Source organism: Nilaparvata lugens, chromosome 5 (assembly GCF_014356525.2).
Source record: "Nilaparvata lugens isolate BPH chromosome 5, ASM1435652v1, whole genome shotgun sequence".
Lineage (NCBI taxonomy): Eukaryota > Metazoa > Arthropoda > Insecta > Hemiptera > Delphacidae > Nilaparvata > Nilaparvata lugens.
In genome coordinates this window covers 33,421,769-33,438,129 of record NC_052508.1, presented here as the reverse complement: position 1 = coordinate 33,438,129, position 16,361 = coordinate 33,421,769, and the positions used below count along the sequence as shown (strand labels likewise).

Here is a 16,361-nt window from a genome sequence, read left to right as displayed (position 1 = left end):
CATGTGGCAAATATTAAAAAAGTTGTCACATAATTTATCAACATAATCATGGGGCTTAAAGTTGAAAATAATATCATCTACTTCTATCGTTTCATAAGATTCCAATAAGAGTTCATCTTCAAAGTTGTTGATCAGTACCATAGAAAATTTTTTTAAGAAAAGGAGAGGTTAAGGAGGTTGAGGTGAGAAAAAGAAGAAGAAAAAAAACGAAATTTAACAAAAAAATGTCTTGGTGGCGCAACGAAGACCACAAGAAACAGTAAGAAACAAAAAATGAAATGTCTTCCTATATTTTTGTGAAAGCAGAGAAAAGAAAAAATAATGATGACAGCATTCACAGTTTTCTCCGCTACACAGATCGCCACACTGAGAATACATACACTTTACTCCATTTGAACCTTTAAATGGCGTAATATAGCGAATTATTTAAATTTATGTAAATTTGTAAGTCGGAAATGAAAATTGTAGAAATAAAAGTAGAACCTGCCCACTTGCCTGCCAGACACCACTATGGAATGACACTAAAATTTGTAGAGCACAAGACCCTTTATTACATTGTACTTTTTAAAGACTTAAAGTTTAAATTCATTTATTAATTTTTCATAAGACTTAGTGATGCTGCATTAAAGCGAAAGTCATTTAAATATTTATTTAATCCCTTGGAGAAGATGACTTCGGCCACCAAAAATCCAGGACTACCAGGAAATTCGGATCGCCGCCAACAGCTTATAAAAATTCAGCACGTAAGTGATATATCATCGTAATATATAAAGTTAGGGCGCCCTCAGTGCTTCGAGTGATTCAAATATAAAAGCTAGCTTGTCGGAAAGGTTATAAATATTAAAAATTAACATAAAACTTGCGCAAGTCTTAAGAAGGTATAAGAAATATTTATTAAATAAGAGTATGTCAATTTACATATCCAAGGTACACAAACTAAAGGAATATTAAATTTTAATCTTGTAGTACAAACGCTCACTCAATCATTGATTCTATTTAATAATTTGTAATGATAATGTAGCTCTTGTTCACTGGATAAATTGGTTTATCTATTTCCATCAGATGGGAAGATTATCACGGAACTGGATGAATTATATCATATGGAATACAAATTCAAACGTGAACTGAGTTTGTTAACATTTAAAACAGGAGACATCAGGTACTTGTGCATGAGAATAATGCGTGAGGTCTACTGTTCACAGAAGTACTAGTATAATGTGAATACTTACGCGGACAGTGAACGTCATGGTTTGGCCGACCGGGTGGGGGTCGGACCAGTCGAAGTGGACAGTGCAGTTGGTGGGCTGCAGATACTTGCCGGTCACATACTGCAGCAGGCTGTGCTTCGCCTCGGGCGCCAGCGACGGCTGCGTCATGGCCGCCAGTGTCACCAGACCCGCCACCGACACCGACACCACCAGCATACCACCTACCAACAAACCGAACATCATACGGAGTGCCCTATCAAACGTCAAAACAGAAAGTTGGATTCGAAAATTCTTGGAAGTGAAATCGATATATATGTTAACTTTAAAAAATTCGCGGATGGATGAACATCCTAATATATTAACCGGGCACATCCGATAAGCAGTTTCACCTACTTGCTGACGTTTCTCCATTTTAACAAAGACATCCTCGGAGCGCAGTTTCAGCTACACTGACTCCTGTGTGTGTTTGGAAGTTCTTCCACGTGGTCGAAGGGAGTACCTCCTCCCCTCTCCTTCTTCCACGTGTTCGGCCTGGCGCTGCTGGATGAATGGAATTCCCGGAGAAGTGTCTGGCTTTTGTGCTGTGTTGAGAATGATTTTCCAAAGGGAAGATATATTTGTACTGTCATCTCTTTTGTTAAGGCGCCCTTGTTTCTCTATTTCTAGGGCCTCTCGTACAATCCTAACCCGAAAATCTTGAATGTTGGCTATTTGTTTTGAATTCTTAAAATTTATTTTGTGACCTGTGTTTTTTTCCATGGTTGTAAAGGGCTGAAGTGGATTGTTTGTTTTTTTTGTTCAAATTGTGTTCCTCTATCCTGGCTGATATTCTTCTATTTGTTTTACCTACATACATCTTGTCACAATTCAGGCAGGGAATATACTATAGACGCCCTGATTTTCTAGTTCTAATCTCTGAAAGGGTTTCTTTAGAAATTTCGAAATAGTTTGGAGAGGTTTGTAGACTGGTTTGATTTGATGTTTTTTCAGTATTCTTCCAATACGGTCGGTGGTACCCCTAATGTATGGAAGAAGGACGGTTTTTTCGAATGCTTTCTCTTCCTTGAGTTTTTCTTCGGGGATTGGAGGTGTCAGTTGTTTTTTCAATGATTTTTCGATTATTCTATTATTGTAGCCATTACACTTCAGTATGGATATGATTGTCTTGATCTCCTCTTCTTTGCTTTTTTCGTCCGTGAGATGAAGAGATCGAAATATTAGACTATTGACTACAGAGAAGGAGTGTGCATTCAGGATGATGAGATAGTGCATTCAGGTATCTATTTGTATGGGTTGGTTTTCGGTATACAGAGTGTTCCAGACTGCCATATTTTGTTTCTCGTGATTAGAATGTCTAAGAACGGTAGTTTAGCTTCTTCTTCTATTTCGAGGGTGAACTGTATTTTGGGGTATATCTGTTTCAGCTGATTGAGGAATTCGAAAAGTTCTTCTTTACCATGAGGCCAAATGATGAAGATATCGTCGACATATCTCTTCCAAAGGGTTGGTTTCAGTTTTGTTCTACTGAGAGCTTCTTCTTCAAAATGAGTCATGAAGAGATTGGCTATGGCTGGAGAGAGGGATGATCCCATGGGGGCTCCTTCAATTTGTCTGTAGTATTGGTTATTGTGAGTGGAATATGTATTTTTCAGGCAGTGGCTTGTCAGGTCAATAATTGATTATTTAGAAAAGTGTGCATTTTGATTCATGATGATTAGGGCTTCATCAACAGGGATGTTGGGGAACATGGAAATGAAACAATGGAATTCCATGTACCCCAACATCCCTGTTGATGAAGCTGAACCAGATACACCCCAAAATACAGCAGTTCACCCTCGAAAAAGAAGAAGAAGCTAAACTACCGTCCTTAGACAATCTAATCACGAGAAACAAAAATCTGGTGTGGCGCACTCATACAACTTTCCTTGCCGTTATGAAAATTGATCACCTGACGCTAGTGTTCCCGCGCATCTCAACTCTACAATTCGAAGATTTGAGCCAGCTGGTGACAGGACAATAACGCTGGAGACACACGAGGTCTGCTATCTCTTCATAGTGAATGATTTAATAGAATGAACGGTTGCCGACTGTTTGCAATTGGATAATCACATTTTCTCGAATTTTGAGCTTATTTTCAATTTTAGGTGAAAATGTTGCTGAACATTGATTGTAGAGATTTTCATGCTCAATCTTTTCCACTCAACTTTTTTTGTTTAAATTGTATCTGAAGCCTGATAATTGGGAATCTAAAATCAAACTTTGCATAGATGGGGCGGAGCTCCTGAAATTTTTTAAGATATGGGACTTGTGGCAGTTGATATAGCTTATAGCTTATTTTAGGTATGAATTTGATCTAAATCGTTGGAGCCGTTTTCGAGAAAATCGCGAAAACCCCTGTTTTTGACAACATTTCCGCCATTTTAGCCGCCATCTTGAATTGCATTTGATCGAATAACTTTCCAGGAAACCAAGGACTCAAAGTACGAGAACAACCAGGTAAAATGGAAACTGTTGAACAATTATTGCTGAGTGAATTCAACACAGACATAATGAACATGAAGAGTATCTCTTCGGAATTCAAGGAATGGGCTTCGTCAGAATTTAAAAAAAAAACAAGGTTTCCAGAGCCGAATATGATAATTTCTTAGAATTAGTTCAGAAATTAGCATTGGTAATCGTGAAAGTAGAAACGAGAGCAGTTACTATTAGCCAAATAAGTGATTCTTTAGGGCATCCGAAAATTCACGACTCATTACAGGACTTAAGCAAATCTGTTCAGGAAATTAAAAATAAAGACAGGCCAATTACTTACGCAGACATGATACAACTACCGAAAAAAGCTAGTCTACTTCAAGCAATCCCCAGTCCAATAATCAAGTCAGGAAAATCCTTCCAAAAGAACATGTAGTTTTAATTAAACCCTCAAATTCCACCGGTAATGAGAAACAAGACAGTGAAAAAATAAAAGGAACACTGAAAACCAACATCGCGAGAAAGGATAACATTAAAATAAAAAAGACAGTACCCGTTAAAGGAGGAGGTTTACTCATTGTTCTGGATTCTCTAAAGGACAAAAAGAAATTATTGAAGAATAAAGCTGTAAATAATGATCAAATCAAGATAACTGAGCCCCAAAATAAAAAACCCAGGATAATTGTTTATGATGTTCCATCTGATCTCACTAACAAAGAGGTAACTGAAGAAATATATATCAAAAATTTTGTCAATTCAGGGATAGAAAAACAAAAATTTGAAGAAGGTTGCAAGCCATCATTCAAATTAGGGCCGAAAAACAAGGATTCCGTGCATTGGGTAGTAGAATGTGAACCCGAAATTAGGAAAGCAATAATTAATAAGAAAAAAATATTTATAGATATGACATCATGTAGAGTTAATGATTACCATGCAGTGCAAAGGTGCTATAATTGTCAAGTCTATGGGCACATCACAAAACATTGTAAAAAAGAAGAAGACATCTGTGGTCATTGATCCATCACAGGACACAACATCAAAACCTGCCCTTCAATCGATAAACCTCCAGTATGTTTTAACTGCAAAAGAGCTGATAAACCCTCAGACCACAAAGTAGATTATCTAAAGTGTCCCAGCTATGTGAAAGCATTGCAACAATCAATTGATCGAACAAATTATGGAAGTGCTTAAAAAGATTAAAAATAGAATTTCCAGCTCAAAATCATCAAATAAATTCACAGAATCAAATATAAAAATAGATATTCAAGATTTCCTATCATCTATTAAAAAAACAGAATTAATAAAACAGTCAGCGAAAAGTAGGACGTCTTTGATTTTCAGCTTTGGTCAATATACAGATTTTAATTTATCATTAGCTCACTGAAATAAAAATAGTTTACGTATTTCAGAAGGCCTTGCACATTCAATCAAGAAGAAAACGCTGAGTCAAGATGAATACAATAGCTTACCTACTGTTTATTTACGGAACGTAAATAATAGCTCAATTCGTTTTCATCTTGTTAAAAATTCATTGACATTGATATTAGCGCAAAATAATAACAATGAGGCTCAATTAGGTATCCGTGACCTCTTACTGGTAATAGACGAATATGCATCGATAAATAAATACAACATTACGATTGGAATAGATTCCTTTTGATATTGACTCCGAATTCACATGCTTGGACATTTTAAGTTTAGTAATAAAACTAAAAACCTGAATTATGTATTCTATTACAGAGGAATAAACAATCTAAATTTTTTGGATATACCACATGAAAACGATGGCTCTGAAGATTGTCCAAAAGAATACCTACCGTATGATTCTATTCTCTATGCTTATTTGAACAGTATGATAGAACTCAGGAACTTTATTCAACAGTATGATGTTCTGAATGCGGATTTATATAGGGGAGTACTATCATCACTGAGTAGTAATATCTCTTCTTCAGCAGCATTTATTCAAGAGATAAGGCGAAACGAGATGAACATCTACGACAATTGACTTAAGACTTTCCTGTGGCCGACATCCACTACATATCGAATGGGCTTCTGTTTTGAAAATGAAGGAAAATACGTACCCTACAATGAAACAACAAAGTCATTCTTAACTAAGGAAAAGTATATTCTAGTCAGTAGAGACACCCAAATCATCTGCTGAATGCTGAGCTACTGAAGAATATTCATAAGTTGACATCACAAATTGTAAGATGCAAAAAATAACTTGGATGGATGGAGTTCCAGGGTGTGGTAAAACTCGCTTTATCCTTCAGCAACATACACCAGGTGAAGATCTCATTTTGTGTCAGACAAGAGCTGGAATAAATGAAATTAGGCAAGAGGTGAATAGAATTCACAAAAATAAATATGAAAGAATAATTAAACAGGATTATAGAACAGTTTCATCTTTTATAATAAACGGATCAAAAAAGCAGTACAAACGTGTATTCATAGATGAAGCAGTATTAATGCATGCAGGTTTCGTGGGATTTGTCTCATCTCTCGCTGGTGCTTCTGAGATTATTCTGCTAGGATATTCAAACCAAATACCTTACATAGAGAGAAGTAAATTAACAGCTGAATGGTCACACATTTCATCTCTCTGTGAGAAGAGAATCCATCAAACAGTAACTAGAGGGTGTCCAATAGACGTCTGCTACATCCTTTCCAGCTACTACAAGGACATTGGTACGAAAAATGAGGTCCTGTTATCCGTCAGACCTCCAATAACAAATGGAGAACTTGGACCACTTGAACCCAACATTCTGATTCTTACATTCACTCAGCTCGAGAAGAAAACAGTGCTAGAAGAGCTGCAATCAAAATTTCACCCTTCAATTAAAGTCCATAAAATTCATGAAGCACAGGGCTTAACGCACAAGAAAGTAGTTCTGATAAGGAACAATAAAAAACAACTTGGAATATATAACAGCACACAACATGTAATAGTAGCAATGAGCAGACACACACACAAACATTCAGATATATCACAACAGGGCAAGAAGATTTAGTGCTGACCCTAATTCGAAAACTAAAGGATGTTAGTGGAGAGTTTCTCTTAAGCTGGAATGAAAGAGACATGGAAAGGATTAATGAGAGTTTAAATAATGAGTAACAACAACTTATCAAATTTGCTCAGCTTCGAGGATCTTGATTATTTTGAAGAAATGAATGATGAAGTGATCAACAACAGTCAACAACTTTGTGCAGCATTGAGTTCTTGTGATTTGAGCATCTTCTGTCTCAATATAAGGAGTATCAGAAGAAATTTTGATGAGCTGATGATTCAATTGTGCGACATTAATTTTTCTTTTGATGTTATTATTCTAACAGAATGCTGGATTAGGACTAAATTTGTACTCCAGTCCATTCGAGGATATGATGTATTTTCCACCATGAACAACCCATTACAAAATGATGGTGTAGTTGTTTATGTTAAATATAGTATAAATGTACAAAGTGTTGAGCTACGGATTAACCAGAATGTCCTACATAATCGGTTGGATGCAGCAGACAAAAAGTGGAACATCCTTGCAATATACAGATCACCGTCCTTCAATGATATTTCAGATTTCCTGAGTGACTTAGAATCGATCCTGAATGAATTAAGAGGGCAACAAGTCATATGTGCAGGAGACATGAATATCAACACCCTTCAAATTCGTCCACATCATCGATTGAATGACTACTGCGATCTTCTAAGCGAGCATGGGCTCAGACTCTGCATTAAGCAAGCAACCAGAACTACAACAGGAACTGCTTCTTGCATAGATCACATTGCTACCAACTCCAGAGATAATCTTTTTCCAATCATTTATGAATCAACAATAACTGACCACTTCACCACAATTCTAGGAGTGCAACATATTTCGAGAAGTAGTGCAAATGAAACTGGAACACATGAAATAAACGAGAAAATAGACATTAATAGCTTGAACTACTGAATGAGGAGTAGATTCATGTTTTAGAAGATAATAATCCAGATACATCTTATGACACCTTCTTATCAACTCTGAGACAACATATACAAAATAATATCAAGCAGCATCGGCGGCAGAAGAAGTACAAACCCATCAAACCATGGATCACCAGAGGTATAGTAGCAGCAATAAGAACCATAAATCTACTCAACAAAAGAAGAAAGGGAGACCCAAACAACATTAATTTAACCAACTTCTATCGTCGGTATAGTAATACACTCACAGCTTTAATTCATGAAACAAAGGACCAATACTATAGAGAGAAACTGTATGAAGCTGGAAAGGATAATACAAAAAATGTGGAAAGTAATCAAAGATGCTACTGACTCTAAATCAAAAACAAAAATGAAATTGAATGCTATTAAAATAGATGATAGGATTTTCAATCTAGAGGAAAATCCAGAAACTGTGCTCAACCACATGAATAACTTTTTCACAAATGTAGGTGAAGAAATGGCGGAGACAATAATAGATTCCTTGAGAAAACCACTAGACCAAATCATATCCCAATATAAACCTGTTACAAGAACTCTACACTCCATCTACTTTCACCCAGTAACTGAAGATGAGCTTCTTGAAGCTATTAGTAGTTTGCGAAATGACAGTGCTCCAGGACTTGATGGAATCAATAATAGAACATTGAAGTCGATAAAAAATGTAATTGTAAAACCATTAATTCACATATTTAATTTAAGTCTGTCAAAAGGAATTTTTCCAAAAGCTATGAAAGAGACATGTGTTAGACCATTACATAAAGGAGGCGACAAAACAAATGCCACCAATTACAGGCCTATTTTACTTATAAGCAATATTTCCAAGATTTTGGAAAAACTGGTAAAGAAACGTCTTGTGAATTACATGGAAAAAAACAACTTACTATCAAGGACTCAATTTGGCTTTCGTGAGGTGAGGAGTACAGAAGATGCGGTATTAGAATTGTAAAATTTTGTCACAGATGAGCTAGAAAATAACAAAAAATGTGCAGCAGTGTTCCTGGACCTAGCAAAAGCTTTTGACACTGTTAATCACAGTTTGCTGCTGAAGTCAAAGTTGAAGAACATCTCAGTTCAGAGGAAACAATGAAGTTTGGGATTCCCCAAGGAACAGTTCTTGGGCCAATTCTGTATTTGGCATATGCAAATGAGCTATGTTCAATTAAGATAAGAGGAAGAGTAATAGCTTTTGCTGATGATACGTGTATACTATTTGAAGGAAACACCTGGGAGGAAGTTTTCAATCTGGCACAGGAAGAATTGATGAAAGTCGATAAATGGTTAAGAGAAAATTTGCTTACAGTATATGCAACAAAAACGAAATTTTTAGCCTTTTTTTCTCTGACAGAACGGGCGAGACCACCGGATTCTTCAATAATCCTGCATCACTGTGGACCCAACAACCCGTGTGATTGCCCTTCAATTCAACAAGTCAATGAAATAAAATATTTAGGAACAATAGTGGACAACAAATTCAAATGGGACAAGCACATTAATCTATCAATTACCCGGATCAGGAAGCTTCTCTACAAATTCCATCAACTCCGTAAAATCCTCAACTATGAGACATTAAAAACTGTTTATTTTTCTTTAGTGCAATCAATTTTAAGATACGTCATAATTATCTGGGGAGCTACGAATTTTATACATGTTGAACCTCTCTATAAACTTCAAAAACGAATACTAAAAATAATAGGCTTCAAGAAGAATCAATTCCCCACGAACATCCTTTTCAAGGACAGTAAAGTACTGAGTGTAAGACAACTCTACATCCAGGCTATCATCACGCGAATGAGGAGAAACAACGAACACATAAGACTGGCAGATCATAACCATCAAACAAGGCAGAGAAACACGCATTCAATAGTACCAAGGATGAACACTACATTTGGGCAAAGAAACTACATATATTTGGGACCAAAAATTTACAATTCAATACCAAGTTACATTAGGGAAAAATTCAATAGACACAGGTTCAAGAAAAGTTTATTTTCCTGGTTGGTTGATATTGGAGTGGAAAATTGTGAAAATTTAGTTAGACTGTAAATATTGAAACTATTTATTCTTCATTCTTCTCTTTACTGTTTTTCATTTTTCTAAAAATAACCTTTCTTATTATTATTTTCCTTAAAAGAACATTAATATTTATCTAATAATTTCATAATTTTGTTTGTATTATAAATTTTTACTAATTTTATTATAAAATAACTTTAATCCCATATCAGTGAATGAAGTTTGTAAATAGTAATTATAACACGCAATAAGCAACTAATTACTTATACCCCAAAACATATAATTTATAGTGGGGTGTATATTTATTCATTGAAATTATAATTTATTGATTGTTGAAACACCGCTGATTTATGTAGTTACATTACAATACTATATCATCAATATTCTAATGTTGCATTCAATCTTCATTGTAATTAATAAGTTTTCATAATGTGTGAAATTTTGCATAATTAGCTGTTGTACTGTAATTTATTGTAGATTCGTGTATAAACCAGAATGTATTGTAACTTACTTGAATAAATAAATTTGAATCAATCATTTGAAAAAAAAAATTGGGATAAGATGTTCAAATTCGGTACAGAAGTTCAGCTATGGACTAGAAATTTTTGTCTTATGAGAACTTAAAAATTACGCTAAAGATACTCACGAAATGAGTGGTTCCACAGTGTTTTCCCTTACACTCCCCAGCGTTTTTTTTTTTTTAATTTGGTACACAGGCTGAGGTTAAAAATGTTGTATTGGAGGAGTTTTTATATTTGTCTATTTGAAGGAAGGAAGCAAGCTCAAATGAAGAATACAGACGAGCGAAGCGAATCTGTTGTTATCAATTTTGGATGATACAGCAGGGGGTTAGAGGGAGTCCTCTGGCTAGACAGATAAGGCGAGCGAAGCGAGTATAACCTATATATTTCGGAAATGTTATTGATAATGAAATTTGGGAGAAGAGCGGTTTTGGGCTAAGCCTGAATCGGCAAACATAGACGTCCTATACCTTGGGATATCTTTTTATGCTTTCTTCTCTCAATGCTACTAGCTAGCTAGAAGCTGTGGCTAGAAGCTACTAGCTAGAACTAGACATAGTCTATACTCTATAGTTAAAGGGATTTAGTAACAATTGAATTAGTGACCATCTTTTGTGTAAGATTTGTTAGAGCGTACTGACCAAGCGTCCATGCGTCCTGATGCTGACTGTTCTTGACGACAGCACTCCACAGCTCCGCCTTGAGTTGGCCGAGGTGCTCCTTGTTGACGGGCAGCGCCTGCCTGGCCGTGCTCCACGCCGCAAAGTCCTTGCCCAGCAGGTAGCGCGCGCGCGAGTCCTCTAGCCAGTACACGTCCTCCAGTGACGTCACGTCCTCTTGCAACAGCCTGTAAATATATGAAAATAGGACTTCTAATACCATATAGCTGATTAAATAGATTTATTTTTCAACAACTGCTCGTAAAATACTTCTTCACGTTCTAAAAACTCACCGTGAAATAGCTGATTTTAGGGTGCGTAGCTGATAATCTATTTCATGCTCTAATATAGTCTTGAGAGTCTCTAAGAGTTTTGAATAATATAGTCATTTTTTATTGAAAATAATTATGATCGCAAGTTTAGTACCACAATTATCAAAGACAGAATAGAATAATCAATAGCGTTTATTAATTTCTTAGTAACAGAATAAAAATGTGGTACAAAATGCAATGATACAAACTGAAGAAAAAATGCCATGCAAAGATATTTTACTTAACAAACGTTAAATGTTAAAGCTTTTCATATCATAATGACAAGTTTCTTTCAACGTATTGAGAATTGAAAATATAAATTTCAAACAAAGTATGAAAGTAGGCTATATCAAGCCAGAGGTAACAACTTGTAAGCAATTCATGATGAAGTATGAGAGAATTATGGCTAGACCATATTAGTCGTTTTTTCAGGCGCCAAACCAATCAGGCAATCTGAGAGCTTCCTGCACTGCCGATCCTACAAACACCGTCTGAAAACGCTTAATATGGTCTTGCCGTAAAGTATGAAAGTTTTAGTGTTTGAGGTGTAGGACCTGTGATGATGATGCTGCAGTCCGAGCGTGTGCAGCCACTGCCTGAGAATGAGTCGCTGCTGCAGCAGTCGAGCGGCTCGCTGCAGTCGCTCCTCATCGTGGGCTGGCAGCTCAGGCAGCTCCTCCAGAGTCGCACAGCTCACCAGGCTCGAAATGCCTGCAAAACAAATTCAACTCAAGTTACCATCCTTCTTCAACTGTTCAACAATAACACCTATCCAGTCGTTTTAATAAGTTGTCATAGTAGCCTATATAATAGTTTTATGGTATGTTGCCTTTTGTGTATTTTGTGTTCAATTGATAAAATTATTGATTGATATAGGTTCATAAAAGGGCTTTATGAATATGGCTTGTTCTTTATACTAGGCCATTGTACAGTTGACATGTATATTTTGAAATAATTAAACTCTGATCCTTCACGTTTTGATTTGAGTGATCAATCACAAGAAATTATGTAGTTCTAGAAGAATTGTCTTAGTTGAACAAATTATTTTTCGATGTGATAGTTGGATAGATAATTATATAGATGTATTTTTTAGGGATGGGTATCGATACATCGATGTTTCAACATCAAACATCGATGTTTTTCACTTATCGATGGTTTTACCTAGACATCGGTCATCCGATGTTTTTCCCAACTTAAAAGTAAAAACAATTCTAATTTTTTAATTTGATACAAGTTTTTTTTTGTTTGAAGAGAATTATCTTGAGAGCAATAAGCAATAGTAACAGAATTACAATCATTATCTCTATCATATTTAGTGTAGTATTCTGTTTAGTGTTTTTTGTGAATATAGATCACTCTTGTGAAAGATCTCGCATAAGTTTTGATTTCCTGCAGATCGCTATTTTTATTTTTCAATCAGGCTCTCTGTATTTTTATGTGAGACTGTTGGATACTCTTGAAGATTTACATTACTTCTGTGGCCCGTGTCAAGGTTAGATAGTTAGTTATTTAGAATTGAATAAGGGGTCGGATTCTTCGTTTCTTAGGAAGAAAGAGTTTTTTCTTACTACAATTATTTCCTCAACATGTGATTAACAATAATAATTAATCTAGCTCTGGAAGAGAGGTCCTCGTATTGTAAGGAATGCAGATATCCATATAATCCATTTTCATTTCCTAAAAAATCTATCAGGTATTGAATGAATACGATATGAGTATCAATGATTGCTAAAATTAGCTTAGGGTGAAATTTCAAGACCGAATCCTCAAGGATATCCCGAGAGGTTTCAGACTAAACCATGAAGATGACAAATCTTGTGAACTAGAGTTGATGTATCTTTCTAGTCACAACCTGACTTCAATTATTCTAAAGACTGTTACTTGAATACCACAAGTCCAAAATTGCTGTGTGATTCCAGTTAGTAACTGTTGAAATATTGGAACAATAGCTCCAGATAAAATTGTAGTCACTTTAGAAGCTCTTTTTGTGCACTACAATCTGAGATCAGGTATAGCGATCTATCTCATATTCCAGGTACACCTGACAACAATGCTCCTTGTATTGTGAAAAACACCTAATTTTCAGCTTCAAGCATCATCACCAACTACATTGTCCTCACATTGATATTTCGCACAACGACATAAGTTCTTGAGATTATGTTCTATGAGAATCACCCGTAAGATACACTTCATTTCAGTATTTCCTAGTGGAGAGGCGCGCTTAAGGACACCTCAAGAATCAAAATTTCAAACACATAACTTTTGACGCAATGCTCAGATTTCATCGTACTACACTTCATCCTTCTCGGTTCGTCACGGCGGTTCAAAATCATGCATAATAAGTCAAATTCGGTCGAAAAATGGAAAATTTATTGTTGAGTGTACTTAAGCCCATATTCCAATACACAGAAAATGCTGATACATCATAGAAACTTACGATTGATTACAAATTGTAGATAAATTATTCATCCTCTACGAGCTCAGTTACCTAAAATCCATCTTGAATCACTTTTCGCTATCATAGAACTGCCAAAACCGTTAATATGAGAAAAATATCTACAATTTCCGGATTTTTTTTCAACAATCAAATCTCACTTTACGAACATATTTTTTCATGAATTGTTTACACCAGATGAAATAGAAAATTCTATTGTACATTTCAAGATCATGTAATAATTTTTATAATAAGGGGTTACCGAGATACATAGCTTTGAATATAGAAATTGGCCATTTCTTATGTATTGAATATGAATAAGTACCTACACTCAACAATAAATTTTCTATTTTTTGACCGAATTTGACTGTTGATGCATGATTTTGAACTGCCTTCGCGAGCCGAGAAGAATGAAGTGTAGTACGATGAAAGCTGAGCATTGTGTCAAAAGTAAATTATAAGTGTTTGAAATTTTGATCCTTGAGGTGTCCTTAAGCGTGCCTCTACTAGGAAATACTGAAATTAAGTGCATCTAACCGGTGATTCTTACCCATGAACTTTGTCATTGTGCGAAATATCATAATGTGATGATGGTTGAAGCTAAAAATTAGGTGTTTTCCACAATACAAGGAGCATTGTTGTCAGGTGTACCTGGAAATATATATGACATAGAGCGCTCTTCCTGATCTCAGATTGTATAGCACAAAAATACGCCTAGAGGGATTTTGAAAGGGTACGCGCCACCTTAGTCCTCCGACACACCCAGAACCTGACAGGAGTGGACAGCGACTATCTCATCCATCGACACCGTACGCCAGCGACAGGGAAAGACTGTTTTGAAAGAGTCTCGAATTGGCGTGTGCGTTAGGCGCCAAAACCGGACACTTTTACATCCGTACAGAAACGACAAAGTCAGACACATCGAATCTCAGACACTTCAAAAACAAGACGGTCAGGTTATACTTCTTGGACGGACTGTACTACGCAGAGCTGTCTGGTTTTCAAACAATGGTATTGTTCTGATGAATCCCCACATGTAGGCTATTCTTAACAAGACCATTGACAATTTATTTCTGAAACCTATCACTCTTTTCTATCCCTTTACGTAGTAATATCAGACGATGACTTATCTTGTAACTGTATAATTCCTATTTATCAGTCCTATATATCTATTTATAAGTCCTATATATCATTCCTATTTTGTGCAGTTGTCGGCTCTCTTTTCTGCAGTTATTTGGAGCTTAAATAATAGAACTATTAGTAAATTTCTTGACTCAAAACGAAAATAACTTCACTTGATAGGTCAATTGTCAAGATTAGTGAGTACACTGAAACTTCTCTATAATTCGTAGTTTTGTCATCAAAAACACTGTAATTGGTATTCCCATAAAGATAAATACACTAATATGCAATAGTAACTGATAACTCCAGTAATGAGTTCATCGAAAATTATGCTACAGTTACTAATAACTCCAGTGATGAAGAGACCAAAAATCACATCAACTGATGAAGTGAATTGGAAAAAGGGTGTTGTGATTTATCATTAGTAAGCTGGAATATTAATTGCATGCAATTACCACAATTTACCCATTTATTCATAAGAGCTAATGGTATTTAAGAATAATCACATATACTGTCCTTAATGCCCCGAATTCAGCTGATTAATATACAAATTTTACATCAACTCGCTTTCGTTAATGTCTGTCTGCCTGTCTAGGTATTGTTTGTTTCCAACATCGCCTATATGTATTAGATAATACAACTTGTGATAGCAATACCTGTAACGTTATAGTAATTGGTATTATTAGTTTAGGGATTTTGAATTCTGATTGTGAATTATTTACCCATACGGAGTGAACTTTAAAGTTCTATGGATTCACATAATATAATAATATAACTAGAGACAGCCTTGGTTGAAGAACTCGCTCATGAACAGTTGTATTGATCTCTGAAATCTTTTACAAATATGTCAAATTAATATTTAACAATATTTTCTAATATTCATTCATAGAGGCTATATTATGAATTGATTATGGGCAATGATGGGATCAGTATCAATGATATAATTTTCTCGTATTTTGTTTAATCAGCTTCGATATTGCAGAGCTTGATATATAATTCGTCACCCTCCAAAATTCGTATTAAATACTTGGTCCCGTAAGCTACAAATTATATAGGTTCTACTGTGTTGAATGTAGTCTTGGCCTACTGGAGGGTTAATTACTCGAACATTGAGAATTTTCAATATAATAAAATTATTCAGTATTGTTTTTCATTTTGAATGTCATTTTCAATACTGGAAGATATACAGTTATCATTTCCCAAAATAGCGGGAAAATGTTATTTTTTCATGATTTGATGATTCACATATTTTCATGATTGATTTTTCTACGTTTCAACGACGGGATTTGCTTTTGTCTGTATATGTATGTTGGCATGTTTGTAAATTAGCTTTTGATGATTACAGCTTGGCAATGCTTTCGGTTTTATTTATAACAGGTAATATTGTCATCGTCAATAAACGCCAATCAGTCATTGGCCGTTTCAACACTTACGATCTCTCGTCACGGTACCGTTTCTTTTTTCCGATGTCCGAAGGGCTAATTGGGGTGACATATTGACAATGAGATCTGTTTATAAATGCTGTACGAGGTCTACTGTTCACAGAACTACTAGCTACAAGTATTCAACTGCAGAAGTCGGAAATAGACATTTCATTTTACTCATGGAAGACACCCACCCTTATCTATCTACTTCACGTCTATGAAGA

At 35.5% G+C, this 16,361-nt stretch overlaps 1 protein-coding gene across 7 annotated transcripts in view; it reads right to left on the bottom strand.

Moving 5' to 3' along the window:
* Positions 1-16,361, bottom strand: part of LOC111055348 (apoptosis-resistant E3 ubiquitin protein ligase 1) — a 205,746-nt gene that overhangs the window by 77,367 nt on the left and 112,018 nt on the right. For all 7 annotated transcript variants that reach the window (XM_039428203.1, XM_039428204.1, XM_039428206.1 and 4 more), the window contains 3 exons: positions 11,712-11,868; positions 10,829-11,034; positions 1,230-1,429 (listed from right to left, as the gene is read on the bottom strand). In XM_039428203.1, the coding sequence (XP_039284137.1) occupies positions 1,230-1,429; positions 10,829-11,034; positions 11,712-11,868 (563 nt within the window). The remainder of the gene's footprint in view (positions 1-1,229; positions 1,430-10,828; positions 11,035-11,711; positions 11,869-16,361) is intronic.